The sequence below is a fragment of the Accipiter gentilis genome, chromosome 6, assembly GCF_929443795.1.
Source record: "Accipiter gentilis chromosome 6, bAccGen1.1, whole genome shotgun sequence".
Taxonomy (NCBI): domain Eukaryota; kingdom Metazoa; phylum Chordata; class Aves; order Accipitriformes; family Accipitridae; genus Astur; species Astur gentilis.
This window is the reverse complement of record NC_064885.1, coordinates 14,737,572-14,753,921: the sequence shown is the minus strand read 5'-3', so window position 1 is coordinate 14,753,921 and position 16,350 is coordinate 14,737,572. Positions and strand designations below refer to the sequence as shown.

The window sequence follows — 16,350 nt, the reverse complement described above, 5'->3', positions numbered from 1 at the left end:
CCAGATCTCAAACTAGCAAGGGCCACCTACCTCTGTTAATTTACAAGTTGTGACAAGCTGCTAGGATTTTTCAGCTTTGATTTTACTTGTTTTGCTGCTTAATCTGAGTTATAATCCCTATGCAATGCACCAATATCCCTTTCTAAGAATTTAAGTAGAAATGGTGTTTATAATCTGTATTATGTCAAACAGGAGTTGCCTCTTAGTAACTAGAAATGACTGTGCTTAACTATCAAAAAATGGGACATTTAGTGTCCTAGATACTTATTTTGAGATAGAACTTTTCTACAAATACCTAAAGCAAATGCTTGAGTTCTCTGAAATAATACATGGCTATTGCTCTTAATAACCTGTTAAAGAAGAAGCCAGTTTATTATTGTTTTAATTTAGTATTTGGTTATTTTAACCCCAGTCTTGCAACCTCGGTGTGTCCACCTGCATACTGAAGTTTCTGAAACACTATAGAAATGGAAGAGGGAATCCAATTAATTTTTATAGGACTGTGAAATTGTAAAAGTAGATGGAGCAGCAGACTGGCACTAGTTTTCAGCAGTAGATAGCAACAACAATTTTGACTGCTGTTTGTGCTCTGCTGCCTGAAAATGAGTTGGTTTCCAGGGAAACAGTGAAAAAAGTGTGGTAAGAAGGGTAAAATTGACCATTTTTGCCTACATTCACTATTAATCAAAGGAAAAGCTGTGTAGCAGTGAGGCAGTTGCAAATTGGAAACATTTGCCCCTGGCATGTCTCAAAAAAAAATGTTAAAATTGAATAAGGATTCTTCATAAGTTTTCAATGGGTGGTAGTGTCTGTAGCTACTAGAAAGCATCAGCTGCTAAAGCAGGGATGAGGGGCACACACTAGAATACAATAAAAACACTAACCTCACAGGCACTGGGCTTGTACTTTTGCATTGATTGTTGTTCTGTGCTCTTGCAGGCAATTTCCCAGCAGGACCTTGTACATATGGCTATTCAGATAGCCTGTGGAATGAGTTATTTGGCCAGACGGGAGGTCATTCACAAAGACCTGGCTGCTAGAAACTGTGTGTAAGTACTCAACCAGGGTAGAGTCATCATGCAGGCAATGTTAGGTCAGTAGCTAGAGTTAGGATGGGCTTCCTCCAGTTGACCTGATGTCTACTTCAAAATATAGCACTCTTTGGGGTTTTTTTTCCGAATTTTGGGTGAATGGTTTTGTCAGTGAAGTTTTTTTCCTCTAAATATAATTTAAACCACAAAGCATGGTTTTCAAGAAAGCAGAATATCGTCATCTTAAATACTTTTGCTAGGTTTTGTCTATCCTTTTTCTTTCAAAGGCTTGAAAAATACTAAAGCTTCCCTTAAACTTTAATAAAAACTTGGAATATCTTTGGCAGTTTATCAATGGATTATTTTTTTTTGTATGAAGTTGGTTTTCTTCATTTTTTTTTTTCCTTAAAAAATGTAGCCTAATGGCTTTGATTGCTGGTAGGTTTCTTAGTTGTCAAATGATGGATAGATATGAATGTGCTCTGTAAAGGGTAGGAATGCTTAAGTAGTGTTTGAGACCATCTTTTGCCTGGAATATGCCCTTAAAATGTAGACATTGAGGTGTGTTTTGGCTTTCTATAAACCAAATCACTCAGACACCACCAGCTGTGCTCATTCTCTACCTGCTTTCATACCTAATAAGGGGAAACATAGAAAATACAGGGTTCTGCCTAAACTTAACCAAACATCTGGAAATACCTAAAGGGGCAGTTAGTCCATGAGCTCAGTCTTAATGATATCTGCAAATAATGTCATAATTCAAGTAACATAGTTATTTTCAGAGTTCAAGACTATGTTTGAAGCCTTGAATTCAAGTTCTTGATTTGGAGAGACACCTCTCCTTTTTGCCTGCCCCCACCCCTGCACGAAAGGACAGGTACTGGTCTATTAATGAGCTAGCAATGAAAGAAAAGGAGAAAGAAGCAACCTCTGGGTTATACCCCAGAGCTGTGTACAAATTGTCGGTCAATGAAGTAAGCCCTAACGAGGTAACTGCACTTGATTAATATAAAGTCTTTAACCTGCAATTGGCTGTTAGAGGTGATTTTGAAATTTGTTGAGCTCTGCTTTATCATAAACAATTTCATTTATGAAACACTACGTCATAATTGGATTACTTGGGATAGATGCGCATCTAGTGTTCCTTCAGCTACAATGCTTCATTTACTTTAGGAAGAATATAAAATGCCTCATGGTCTGGTCACTTGCTTGATACTTCTTGTGTCTGTTTTATGAAAATATTATTGATAAACTAGTTAATTTCTCAGGATTGCTGCCCACATCTTCTTGATGACCTTGGGGTATGTATTACATGTAATCTGAGAGGCTTTTTGCCTTAGCAATACCTACAGGGTTTTCTCAGGTCCTGTTTTCTGCTAGTGCAAGGGTGTAAAGACTGAAGCACGCTCCTGAATCTCCAGCTTCCTCAGTTACCCAGGCAGGAGGAGTGACTGGGTTACTGTCTCAGTTCCTGTTCTTTGGCTTCTATCTCTCTCAACTTTTTGCCACCTTTTGTGTTTTTTCTTATTTGCCAAAGTGTTTTCCAGTATACCCTTCAAAAGACCTCCTAGGCCTTGAGGAAGGCCTCAGTCCCTCCAATATCTTCAAGGCACAGTTGTTGAAATACCTTGTTGTACCTCTTTTTAACTGGGGGTTTGCTTTGTTTGTTCCCCCATAGTCCTTCAAGTGGAAGCCCAGTTTCTTTCTTTGCACTTTTCATGGACAGCATGCGCTTCTAGTGTATGGACTGTCTTGGGGCTATACTACTGGTATCCATTAGAGAGCTCTGCGTGTTTGGCTTGGCAGTTAGTAGTAAAACATGGGTCACATTCCCCACACCAGGATAGATCCCATTTCTGAAATTTGGACTGACTTCCCTGCCCAGCCCCTCAGGGTTGTCAGAGGTCACTATTGCTGCAACTTTTGTCCCTTGTGCTTCTGTCCACAAAATCTCCTGGTCCTCTCAGGTGCAGTCTTTGGCCCAGTTCTTCAAATATCCCAACCAGGGCCAGCAAAGCTTCTGACTTTGCATCTGGGGGACTAAGAGAAAAAGCTGGGAGACACTTAAGCATTCATGCTTGTCCTAGGATATTCTTTTAACTACTGTACATGTTGTACTGGCACCACTGGCAGTAGGCACTGTTGGTGTAGCAAATGCTGGGACAGAGGGAGTAGTGAGATCCACCCTGAAGCCATCCCTTGTGGTTTTGAACTGGTGCTACCAAGCTAGTCCAGCAGAATCTTTCCTGGCTCTTGCACTACATAAGGGTGCTCAGTTTGACAGAGTTCCTGAGAGACTCTGTTCCTAATTCCTGTTGCTTTTCCTCTCTGGTGAACATGTTGAGGAAGAAGTGGTACCACAGGAGACAAAGAACATAAACAGTGCTCCAGGGAGTTACCTTGTGACAACCTCTCATTTCTGTGCAGTGGACTGATAGCCTAGTGCCCTTGCTGTGCAAAGGGTTGGCAGTCCAGGCTGCTTGACTCCTTGCCCTCCTCACTTTAGTTGCCATATGTGTGATGCAGAGCACTGGCAATAAAAATCAATTCATAGTGCACCTGGTGCTCCTTCTCCATGAGAAATGCAGGCAGGAGCTGAGCATCTGCTGATCTGTGCTGCAGTACAAGAAATCCTGGGCTAGCATTAGGTTTTTAAAGAGAAAGAGGGTGCCAGTAGCCAAGATCCCTTGAAGGGCTTTGGTTCATCTACCACCCCTTTGTTCCCCAAGTCTATTCCTGTGTGGTGAAAGGCTGGGAGAAGTTGATATGAAGTGTAGCAGACCTATATACCTGTGCCCTAATTTTGGGAAGGGAGCCAGGATTGCAGTGGTCTTGGCAGGTTTGTTAAGGGAGGAAATACTTTTGGTGTCATGTGCTCATGGCACAGTTGGGCTCAGAGTGGACATACAGATTACAGAAGTCAGAGCTCTCTAATCACTGTGAAGTTACCCTTTGTATTGTATTAGTTTATAGACAGGTCTTCTAGGAATTTATCTGAACTCTTTAGAGTGATTAGATATGGAAACTTCCTGGCCTATACATTTCGAGGGCAATGAACTGACCTGAAAGTGCATAGAAATGGGATAAATAAGAAGGTACTTGAGATAGTGAAGCAGAAAACACACAGATTGAGCATTTCTATTTGATTTTTCTCATCAAAATAAATAAATAATTGACAAGATGAAAAGACAGCAAACACCATTTTGTTACAATCCCTCTAATGCAATGTTATTTCTATATTTTTGTCATAAGATGTTAAAGCCAACATCTCACCCGTATTCTGAAGTCAGCTGTTTTATGAGAGCATTGAACTTTATTACACACTTTTTAAAGTTAAAAGAATATGAATTAACATCCCAGAGGGGGGGAAGAAATCAGTAGGCTCCGTGTGCTTTTTTGAGTCTTTTGGTGATTAAAATAGCCAGTATCCAATTTCTGACAACAGTCAGAATTAATATCTCTTGTTGAGGGGAATAAATAATATCATGCCAGATTGCTTGATTAGAGACAAGCTTTTAGGCCACAAATAATATTGGTTACTTTAACAAGATATTACTGACTCTTGCTTTGCTTAAATTTTTGGCTCCTTGTTGCTACAGAGGTTCTATAGCTAAAATTTGTTTAATTGACCTGATAGGGGATCTCCAGGGGAGGAAGAATAATTTAAGGGAGTTGCTTGTTTGCTTTAACTGTATTTTTTTGCACTTGTAAATGTTAGATTTTATTTAATCTGACTGCTGATTTTTCTAGTGCTTATCTGTTAACACAGAATAAATACATTCTTTGATGATATTTTGTAATCACAGAATAAGCATGTCAGTCTAGAAGAATGCTAGCCCTTTGAAATGTTGATAGTGCAATTAGTGTTCCCCTGTGAAATCCTAAGTCTGAAACTTAAGGTTGAGCATAAATATTTTCTGTAAAACTGTAATGCCAAGTTTGCTAAACGCTTCTGTTCTCTTAAATTAGCATTGACGATGCACTTCAGGTTAAGATTACAGACAATGCATTATCTCGAGACCTATTTCCTATGGACTACCATTGCCTGGGAGATAATGAAAACAGACCAGTTCGATGGATGGCTCTTGAAAGCCTGGTTAACAATGAATTTTCCAGTGCTAGCGATGTGGTAAGTTTGTTGGGGTTTTTTTTTCCTCTTATATTTTGTAAATGTATTTTGTTGACATTTTTCCCTTTTTTTCAGCCATTGGAGAATCATGTCACTGAATAGGTAACAGTGATTTGTCTAGAACAGCATCTATACACCTGCTTCCTGCACTTGCTGCTCATGGCAGGTAGTTCAAATGTCAAGCAGGCCTTTCTTGCACGGCAAAATTGTCCGTTGCACCCTGTTCTCCTTGGTAGCGTTAGCAGAAAAGGCAAGTTAGTTAACTGAGCAATCTGAATTGGGACTTGTCTGCTATTTGAATGAACGTGATCCAGAGTCCACAACAGAGTGTTTCAGTTGCAGTCTCACAGACAGAAAAGAGGGGAAGAATTGCTTCCCTTGACCTGCTGGCTACACTTAATGCAAACACAGTGTGGAATGCAGTTGGCTTCTTTTGCCTCAAGGGCAGGCCGCTGATGTGTTCAGCTTGTTCACCAGGACCCCCAGGTCCTTTTCTGCAAAGCCGCTTTCTAGGGAGTCAGCCCCAGCCAGGCCTGGTGCATGGAGCTATGCCCTCCCAGTTGCAGGACTTTGCATTTGTTTTCCTTGAACTTTGATGTTCCTGTCAGCCCATTTCTCTAGCTTCTTGAGGTCCTTCTGCAGAACCCTGTCCTTCAACCTGTCAGCCACTCTGCGCAGATTGGTATCATCCACAAACTTCCTGAGAGTCCAGGTTGTTACTGAAGATACAACAGTATTGATTCCTAGGCAATGCCACTAGTAACCAGCTGATCATAGCTATTTGAGTCCAGCAGTCCAGCCACTTTAATGTCAACATCTCACTAATCTGACAATAAGGATGCTATGGAAGATGACGTCAAAGGCCTTGCTGAAGTCAAGGTGAACATCCATTGCTCACCGTGTGTCCACTAACACTGTCTTCTCAGCAAAAAGCTAGTCAGATTAGTCAGGCAGTTTGCCCTCGATGAATCCACATTGGCTGTTCCTAGACACCTTTATGTTTTGTATGCATGGAAGTGACTTCCAGGATCATGTGCTCCCCAATATTAGCAGGAGGTGATGTTAGACTCCCTGGCCCGTAGTTCCCTGGATCCCACCTCTTCAAGAGGGTGCCTTTTTTCCAGTTGTCGGCAACCTCTCCCAATTGCGGTGGCCTTTCAAAGATGATGAAAGCAGCATTGCAATGACTTCAGCGTGCTCCCTCAGCGCTCTTGGATGCATCCGGTCTGGCATGGTGGTCTGGTGTGTACGCGCTTGGCTTCAGTGCAGCCTAAACGTTTTCCTCTATGGGCGTTTCTTAGTAGTTTAACCCTGCTGAGCTTTGGTTTTCCAAACTCCATCCCTGCATGCTGATGCATTCTCGCTGCATTTCTCAAGTAGCCTTCTCCTGCTTCCACCCTCTCTTTCCTTCCTTAGTGTCTGGGCTTAGTCAGTACATCCATGGTGGCCTTCTATCATGCTTGCTCAGCTTCCTGCACATCAGAACGGACTGTTCTTCTACTTACAGGAGCTTGTCCTTGAAGATCAACCTGTGGTAATTAGAGTGCTAATTAATGGTAAACCACTTGCCCTCACAATCTGTGTCTTCCTGCTAAAGGGGTATTTTCTTTGGTAATGATGCTTTCCTTAACATGACTACATCCAGAGATTGCAGTCTGCATCTTAAAATGTGCTAGTTTAGAAAACTTTTGAAAAGTTCTGGCTGGTTTTTTTTTTTTCCCCCCTCATTGCCATAGTCTCTGTACTAGTGCTCAAGCCACATAAAAAAACCCAAAAAACAACAAAAAAAAAACAACACCCAAGGGAAGGAAAGGAGTCAGCTCTGCTCCAGAAATACTTATCTACTCCTTGGAAAATGTGTGGTGGTTTGTGTTATACCAAACTTGAAGACAGAACAGGAAATAGAATTTGCCTGTAAAAGCATGTTTTTGTAATGCTAAATGGGATCAATTAAACGTTGATTTCTTATTTTTTCTTTTTTTTTAAACCTGGAACATGAAAGCATTTGCCATTTGTGAAGACTGGACTTGGAAATAAAAGCTTATGTAACACTGGCAGTGAAATGTAGAATTTTATTAGGATGAAGGCACCTCGGCATCATAACCATTTCAGAAAACTAGTGAATTCGGCATATAGTCCGCACTATTTTAATGCAGAACTTCTTTTTGCCTTATATAAGGATAAATGCAACTCTGCTTCTAATACATATTTCTTAACTTTGCAAGTGTAGCTGCCGAGTTTTGCAGTGTGCAAAACCAGACAGTTTTTCTGAGTGTAGAAAATACCATCTGCCCTAAATATCATCATTGCATTTACCTGGATGCTTTTTGCAAATATGGTGTAATATGTTTTTGTCTGCTTGCTAGGAACAAATCTAGATATCAATTGCATGTAGCTTATAATCGGTGATGAAATCTGTTACAAACAATTTAGGTGGTGCCTGTTAAGATGCAGTTGGCATGTGTTCTAGGTTTGGTTTTTGGATGCATTTCTTTAAAATGGTTTTGCTGGCTTGAAACATTCCTAATGTGTTTCTTCTCTGCCAACAGTTATATCAGTCAGCCAAAGCATAGAAAAACAAAATACAATTCCTCTTGAATTTTAATTCTGTGTTTTTTCCCTCTGTTGGACATGAAGCTCTGCATTTCTTTATGCCATTTTTATGCAGCTACTTACGGAATTAGAAATAGCTATATTCTCAGAGTAGTTTTGGTTGAATCACCCTTTATTCTCATGTTCTAAGACCACCACTTGTCCCTCAGCATTTTTCTTAACTGCAAATGAAAAGGATGTCATCCCCTGCCTTCCCACACTGCTAATAGATGGCTATTCAGAGCGGGGGCTGCATCTGTGCCCCTGCCATTCTCCAGCTCTGAGCTTCCCATCAGTGTCCACTGAGAGCATCCCTTAGTGTTAAGGCTTTGGTTGAGGATGGGGTGGGATTTCTTTTTATTAAAACCAAGAATCTTTCGAGGCTTGCAGAATTATGCCCCTTTTTTAATAAATCATGATGTTTGCAGCACTTGTAACTTCAGCAGTGAATCATCGGTGTGCAGTATCAGCACCATCTAGGTTTTGTCTCTTGGATCTATTGATACCAGCTAGTAAATCATTTTACTTGTACTGTGCTTGCACATGAACTGATTGATAGATATTTCATCACCTTAAGCTCCTTTTGGCAAGTATTGTTGGCTGAATGTGGTGAATGCTGATCCAGCTGTCAAAGTTTACTTGGATTAAATCTTTTTTTTTTTTTGTGAGTCCTACTTGTGAGTGTATGCTCAAAATATACAGATGACTTTGAAAAAATGATGGTTTCATTTAGTCTGCTTTTCTGAACCTTTGGATTTCAGAGACCTTTTTTAAGGAATGTTGGGTAGTGTTTTGAAGAGGTAAAATGTAATATAAAGCGGTTAACTTTTTCAAAGCAGTGGTTTAGTGTTTAATATCCCTTACATCTGTGAAGTGTTTTGGAATGTCATACTGGAAAAATGCAGTAAATACATAATTTTTTATCCCTTAAAATCTTAGTGCATTAAGATTTAATTTTCGTTCAACTTGACACTTGTTCTGTGATTCTTAATTGTCCCTATCCAAGACAAAGTATTGTTGTGTTGAACTTGGATGTATATAGTATTTATGTAAAGCTTTCTTACTCTGTGTAGTCTTATTTGTGACTGATTTTGTGGAATATCTGAAGGAGATCTCAAAATTCGGCATGTTCCGTTAATGCTGTATGCTATTTCTTCTCAGTGGGCCTTTGGAGTAACGCTGTGGGAGCTGATGACTTTAGGACAGACTCCATATGTTGATATCGACCCCTTTGAGATGGCTGCTTATTTAAAGGATGGCTATCGAATAGCTCAGCCAATCAACTGCCCTGATGAACTGTAAGTGCATATTTTTGGAGAGAGGATAAAATATCTATTTTTTTAATCAGTATATTAAGCCAGCCTTATCAATGAAAGAGCTGGGTTTGCCTTCTCCTGCCTGTTTATTCTGCCTTTTAAACAAACCCTCGTGTAAGTATTTGTGTGGCTTCAGTAATGTATGTCAAGGTACTCGGGCAAAAATTAAATGCTTTTTGTTGTTAAGTTTCACTTAATCCTGACCTAACTCTTTTCCTTATTTTGACACATGGGAGAAATGGGGTTGATCAGCAGGATGGGAGGAGGGAGGCAAAGGGGCCAGGGTTTTTCAGCTTAGTGTTTGTGGGGCTGCAGTGTAGGAAGCCAGTAGGTTTGTAGGTAGAGGGAATCTCCATTCTTGGCAAAACTACAGAGAAGTACTGTGTGTAATGGAGTTAAATGGCAGTGCTTGAGGGGTTTATTCACAATTTTAATGGTATAGGAGAATGCAAGTGCACAGACAGGCACTACCTTCTCTTGCATGTTCTTTCAAATCCCCTTCCTGTAAACCTACCACAGAAACACTTTGAACTATGCTTTTACAATAGTTTAGCAATTTCCAATGAACTATGTATTGCTTCTTCCTGGGTTGCATCTGACTGGTATCTTAAATCAAACCAGCACTTCCAGTCACAGCACATTTATTGATCATTCTAGGTGTCTGTCTTCTGAAGGAGTTGTTTAGCATCATGTATCAGAAGATACAGGGTTCCTTTTCTCTCCAGTCAGCAGGTTTTCTAGTGGCAAATGCTGTTTTTCACTTTCAGGTTAGGACTGTGGTTGCCTGGCTTATGTTCTCATGTCTTCCGTCTGTCTTTGTCTTGCAGTTTTGCTGTGATGGCCTGCTGTTGGGCCCTAGATCCTGAAGAAAGACCCAAGTTTCAGCAGCTGGTGCAATGTCTAACTGAATTTCATGCAGCATTGGGAGCCTACGTCTGAAACTGTGGAAGAAGATTCACTTCACTGTTTGGGAAAAGGCATGGCATACATTGCAGCTCTGTGCATCACTCAGACTCACACACGCGATGTGTATAAAGCAACACCAAAGGGAGAAAGCACTTCTTCCAAAACACTGTGCCTTAGAATGCCTTAGTAGTCTGAAGTTTTTTGTAAGACCTCTTGGTGTTGAATATTTTCTAGATATCACTTTTGCTAAGTTAAATTGAGACCTTTTTATTTGCCATCAGGATTTTTAAAGTGTAGTGATAGTGAACTTAAACACAAGATTTGGATGGACTTTGCACTCTTACAACAGATGTGATTTTTTTGAAGGGTTTATGGAACTGGTAGTAAAGTAAGGATAGGGGAAATTAATGCAAAAGCCACACTGCAGAAAATTTTCCCTGCTTTTTAAAAAATGTTGAAATTGAATCTTTCTGACCAGCTCTAGTGTTTGTACTTGTATGTATCTGGATAGCTTTTTAGTATCAACTTCTATTTTGAGACAACAGCACATTGTGGTTGGATCCACAAGCAGCATCTTACATTTTTAAGCCACTCATGAATGTTTTTTGGAAAAGCTGGTCTTCAGGATACAATATCTCCTTTTTAAAGCAGTAAGTGATTATGTAAAAGTGATTCCAGTTTACCTCATACAGAGAGTAGTGAAGGTGGGGCAAAAATGGTGCCCCTCCTTGCAGATAAAAGGCTGATGTCATTTTTAAGATGGTTTTATGTGCTAAATAGAGGCCTTCAGAGAAGCGCCAAAGCAGCCCTTGTGTGGGAGTCTTTCACCTCAGACTTCCAGATCGCAGTTTCTCTTGTTCAAAAAGGTACTGCTTGTTTTTTATGGGCTTTTATGGCCTGAAATGGGCTTAAATATATAAATATATATTTGTAAAGACACTTGCAGAGTAAAGAATGTTTTTCTATTACATCTAATGTGAAAGCTTGGTCCCTCACATTGCCCTGTGTATTGAATGTCCAAGTTGGTGGCGGTTGTTGGGCTGGAGTTGGCATGAAGACAAAGTGGATTGCCTCCCTTGCTGCAGAACTAGTCCCCTGAGACTTAATATATTGTCCTTCTGCCTTCTTTAACCCAAATACCCATTCCAACCCAGGTTATTTTGAGTTGACCATTACTTAAGAGGCCTGAATAAGGTATTTCAAGAAAATGTGTGCTGATCCATCAATTCAGCCTCAGTAACTTTTATAGTCTATATATAGCAAAGTTATTTGTAGAATAACTTTTACTTCTCCAAGTGATATGCCACCTCTACATGGTGGCACCATGAGGCAGGTTGCACTTCAGCACATGAAAATTTGTCTTTTGTCTCACGCCATCTTCAGAGTAAAGTACCTGTAGCCTCAAGTGTTCGTGCAACTGCATGGTTCGGTATATTGCCCTAACAGGCTCTGTAGCAATCGTAGCATTTAGGGAGACTCTGGTCTGCAAGTACAAGCAGCTGGATTTGGCTGTGTCATGCAGATGTGCAGCTTTTGTTTTTTCCAGAGTTCTGAACCTTGCTGAAGAAAATTAATCCTTTCTAATTGATATCGCATGAGGCAGAACTTTGTGTGGTCTGTTCTCAGTCTCGCAGGCTGCCCCTTTGCATTGCTGAGCTAAAATGGAGTGTCCCTCAAAATGCAGGAGCTTCCCTATCTGTACTTTGGCGTTAGTTATCTGTGGCTAGGGAACCAGGTCTTGCTTTATCCTAGAAGGAAGTTTTCCTGCTGGCTCAAGTTTGGGCATGTTATGATGGGCTGCGTTTGCTTGAATGAATTGAAATTGATTTCATATGGTTGGCTTTGGAGTCACTGGGTGTGTTGGGGATAGCAGTAAGGCTTTGGTTGTGTGGACTTCTGTGGTCTCTTTCCTTTCTGACCCGGGGAAACTACCCAGTGTCAGTACTTGTTTATGATGACTTGGTTGTTAAAGCTATCAGTGGCACTGTTTTTCATATCCAGATCTGTGTTATGATGGGATCTACAGAGGTCATAATAGTAAGATTTACTTGAGACTGGAAAACAGCCCAGGGTGAAAATGGTATGCATATTCTATGTGCTTCACAGGGTAGAGTCACATGCATACAAGATGTGAACAGATTTTGCAAGATATACATCTCATAGATGTCACTTCAGATACCTAACCGCTACTGTCTTGTTGTGGTTTAACCCAGCAGGCAGCTAAACACCACACAGCAGTTCGCTGGCTCCCCAGCCCCAGTGGGAGGGGGAGAGAAGGGGAAGCGGGGTGGGGGAGTAAAATTTGCGGGTTGAGATAAAGACAGTTTAATAGAACAGAAGAGGAAGGGAAAAATAATAATAATGATAAAAGAATTAGAATATACAAAACCAAATGATGCACAATACCCAGGCAGTTTCTGAGCAGCAGCCCCCGGCCAGCTTTCACCCTCTTTTATATAGTGGGCATGACATCATATGGTATGGAATATCCTTGTGGCCAGTTTGCGTCAGCTGTCCTGCTGTCCTGACTGTGTCTACTTTCAGTTTCTTGTTGCGTCCTGTCCCCCCCACCTCGTCGCTGGCAGGGCAGTATGAGAAGCTAAAGAGTCCTTGACTTAGTGTAAACACTGCTTAGCAACAACTCAAACATCAGTGTGTTATCAACCTTATTCTCATCCTAAATCCAAACCACAGCACTATACTAGCTACTAGGAAGAAAATGAACTCTATCCCAGCTGAAACCAGGACAGATCGTAAGGTGGGTGGGTTAGGGATGTACTGCTCTTCAAGCTGCTCTGCTCTGTCAGCACGAGCAGTGGGAATGGTAAACTACATCAGCTTTCCCTTTGATAGGCTGTTTCTCATCTACTCCCAGATGAGTGTACACAACAGTAGAGACCAAGAAGTGGTTTAGTGTAGCATTAAAGTATAGATACATTCATTTAAACATGCTTCACCTACAGGGGTTAAAGCTAAGATAGGCATTTTGCTGATGGCAGAGCTACCTTGAGTAGATGCCTTGCAGAACTTTATTGTACCTAAGATTGCAAATAGCTTTCATGCTGGTGTTTCTCTTCACTGCTGCATGTGATAATATCTTAGCTCCATGGCTTTTTAGGAAAGCTCTTGAGGAGCAGGTCACTCATAGAAGATTGAAAAATACAGAATTTCTGGAAGGAGGATATTATCAATAACTTCTATTCTTAAAGTACACAGAAAAGTCTCAGTGTTGAAGTTTGGATTGATCAATACCTGTTACCTGAATACAAATATATACCCTCTTACCAAGGTCCAATATATGGCACAATGTTTCATGCTGGAGCGGCATCAAGAGCATGTTGATGATAGTCCTCAGGCTTATAAGCTCCAGTGACAGACTAGGATGGAGGTGTATTTTGTGTTGACAAGAAAAGGATGAAGTTGGCTGTTTTGGCCATACTAAACATATCAAATAGTCTTTCTTCAGTCTTTTTTCCACATGCCTGACTTTGAACAGGAGGTAACAGGGTCTGTCAGAGAAGTACAGTCTGTGGACTTCATGTATAGAAAAGATCTTTTGTATGTGGGAGAGCCATGAGATAGGAGCTAAAGAAGAAAGGAACAGCGGAGAAAGCCCTAATCAAATTTCTGGAGAAATCTGGAGTGAACCAGTCCTCTTTGCACTCAGCCCTCTGGAGCATGATAGCTCCTTGCTGTGGATTCTTTGTAAAGATGTTACTGGTGACCTCCACAGGGGCCGTTTCACTTGGAGTGCTGATGTTGAAACTGTGTGGTATGTATTGTGTAGAGGGCTGCGGAAGCAGCTGTCAGTAGCTCTCTTTATAGACTTAGAGACAAAAATGAGTAAACCATGTGGGATGAGAGTGAGTTTTGGAAATTATAGTGCTCCTGTATTAAGGAAAAGCCAAAGGAGAGGCTTAATAGAGCAGTAACAGAAAACAGTATGAGAGTGACCCTTGGGAGAGCTAGATGGAGCATGACTGGTAGGTAAGTCAAGGTGGTAAAAGAACAGAAAGCTGTGGTTACATGAAAGGGAGGAAGTGGGGAGGATTGTGGCTTCCAGAGGGGTTTGGGGGGATGGTGGAGGGGGTGATACTGGGAGAAAAAAGTAGGCAAGAGGAGGTTAAAGGCAAGAGGTGTTGAGCATTAAGTGCAGGGTGTCATGCATGCGACTCCCTATGGAGGCAGAGGTCAAGGTTGGTTTGGAGGACTTACAATGGACTAGGGCTCCAGAGTGAAGGTGGAGATCAAATCATGGAAAGAAAAAGTAATGGGAAGAGAGAAGGCTGAGAGCAGACAATTTATCAATGATGATGGGTTGGGAGCTGTGGAGGTGCTAAATAAAGGATAGGAAGGATACCTGGAAAGCATTGCTGAGAGAATGGCTGCTCCATGGGCAGTTTTTCCATTTAACTCAAGATGCCTTGGAGGATCAAAGCACTCTTCTCGGCTGTCTTGGCCAGCATTCATGTTCAGTTTGTCCTCTTTTTCCCGCTGCAACTGTCTCCAGGCCTTCAGTGAAGGGTTAGGCTGGCATGGCAAAAGGAGGTGCATGTGAAGATGGCGCTGTTTGTTTCTACTAAAGGTGACCTTATTTTATTCAAGTTTATTTAATTTTTTTTTCTTGAGTTTGGCACTAAGAATCGGCACCCCACCCAAAAGTGTTCGTCTGACAGCTTTGTCCTAGGATTTGTGAGGTTTTCCACTGTTTGCTCTGGAAAGACATGTGTGGTGTGCTCTAAACTTTGTGCATGGAAAGGGCTTGAATCAGCTGGTGCTTTTCAGAAGAAAGTGGAAGTATTGCTGAGACTGTGGAATTTGTGTAAGAGTATTGAGTTTTGAGCATTTTTGTGGTAGCTGATGGATATGAATAATTTTGAAGAAAAGGAGGATTAAAAAAAAAAAGTTCTCCCGGAAAAGAGTGGTATGAGTGCATCAACTTCATACTACATGAGTACATTCCTTGCAGGTGAATCTGTGTACTTTGGGCCAGGTGAAAATGTGGCTATCTTCTGCAGTTCAGTCCCAAAGTCCCATGGTCCCAGCTCTGAAATGTTTACCTTTGAAAGTAGGCAAATAATCATGCCACACACAAATACGAATGCCAGTGTTAAAAAACCCTCACTTGACGCAAATCACAGTTGAACATGCATGAAGGGTGTTCATGCAAGCCCCACTGTAGTGTTCGGGGAAGCAGCCCTTGGTGTGTATTCTAGCGAACACATGGTGTATTCTTTTTTTCAACATGGCATGTGACTTATAGTGCAAATGATCTGTGACCCAAGGATTGTGCATGTTCAAGGCTGTGTTAACACAGCTCAAGAAATCTGTCAGGTGAACTCCTCTTGATGTTGGCAGATTGTTATTGCAGGATGTGAGGTGAGTCCAGCCATAGCCTTTGATCTCAGCACAAGAATTTTAATGAGAAGCCATTGAAAGAAATAAGAAAAAGGGCAGGCTGCCTCCTGAGGCTAGCAGCCTGCTGAGAACTGATGTGAGAGAGATTTGATCCAAATAGCTTACCAGAGTGTCAGAGTGCCCGATAAGGAGCCAGTCTGGCAGCCGAAATCTGCAGTGCTGTTGCTGGGGGAGCAAGGCTTTTACACCCTTGCACATCCAGGTTCTTACAACCAGATGAGGACATTCCTGCAGCCATTCATGTGCTCCATGTGGTGATGCTCTTGGTAATTGCTGCTTCCTTCCTGGTAAGGATGTAGAGAATGTATCTTCTCTCTGGGGTGCTGCCTTGCAAATATCAGATTGAAATGGCATTACAGGGAGGGAATATGCTTCATTTCTGATGACTCATCTTGTTCCTATACAGAGCGGACCTTGCCTATCCTGACCTCTAACTGTATCTTGCATTGGAGCAACATCTCATGTATAGTGCTGCTAAGCACTTGCTAACTATGGCCTATTTGTTAAGAAGAGGCAGCTTGTATTACCATGCAGTAGCTCTGTAGCAGAAGGCAAAGTTTGATTGTAAGATTCAGTGGGTTTGAGGGTCAGTTATTGGCCTGATTGGGGCTGAGTATACTAGGCTGAGGACTTGGGAAAGCTTGGTATGTGTTCTCACGTGCTGGCTTATATTGGTGTCCTACAGCCCCACCACAACTGCAGCAGCTGAATGCTCCTTTGATTGCACTGTCTTGTGTTTGAGCTAGCTGCTGTCCCGCTTCCCTTGGCTGGAAAAGGCAATAACATTAGTTCTGTCGTCTTCCTTTCATGGCACAGAAACTGTTCTCAGTTGTGTGAACAAGTGTGGCTTGCTAACTCCAGGACCAGCTCTCGCTCCCAAGTCTGATGCTTCAGATAGCAGGTCCCCTTTTCAGGGCTGCATGGCAGCTGAAGCAGCCAGACATGTCAGCTTGACAAA

The 16,350-nt window shown here is 41.5% G+C and overlaps 1 protein-coding gene across 2 annotated transcripts in view; it reads left to right on the top strand.

The window, feature by feature from the left end:
- Positions 1-10,942, top strand: part of RYK (receptor like tyrosine kinase) — a 67,372-nt gene extending 56,430 nt beyond the window's left edge. For both annotated transcript variants that reach the window (XM_049803013.1, XM_049803012.1), the window contains exons 12-15: positions 940-1,049; positions 5,001-5,160; positions 8,914-9,050; positions 9,896-10,942. In XM_049803013.1, coding sequence (XP_049658970.1) covers positions 940-1,049; positions 5,001-5,160; positions 8,914-9,050; positions 9,896-10,007 — 519 coding nt within the window. In that variant the 3' untranslated portion in view covers positions 10,008-10,942. The remainder of the gene's footprint in view (positions 1-939; positions 1,050-5,000; positions 5,161-8,913; positions 9,051-9,895) is intronic.
- The last annotated feature ends 5,408 nt before the right edge of the window (positions 10,943-16,350 follow it).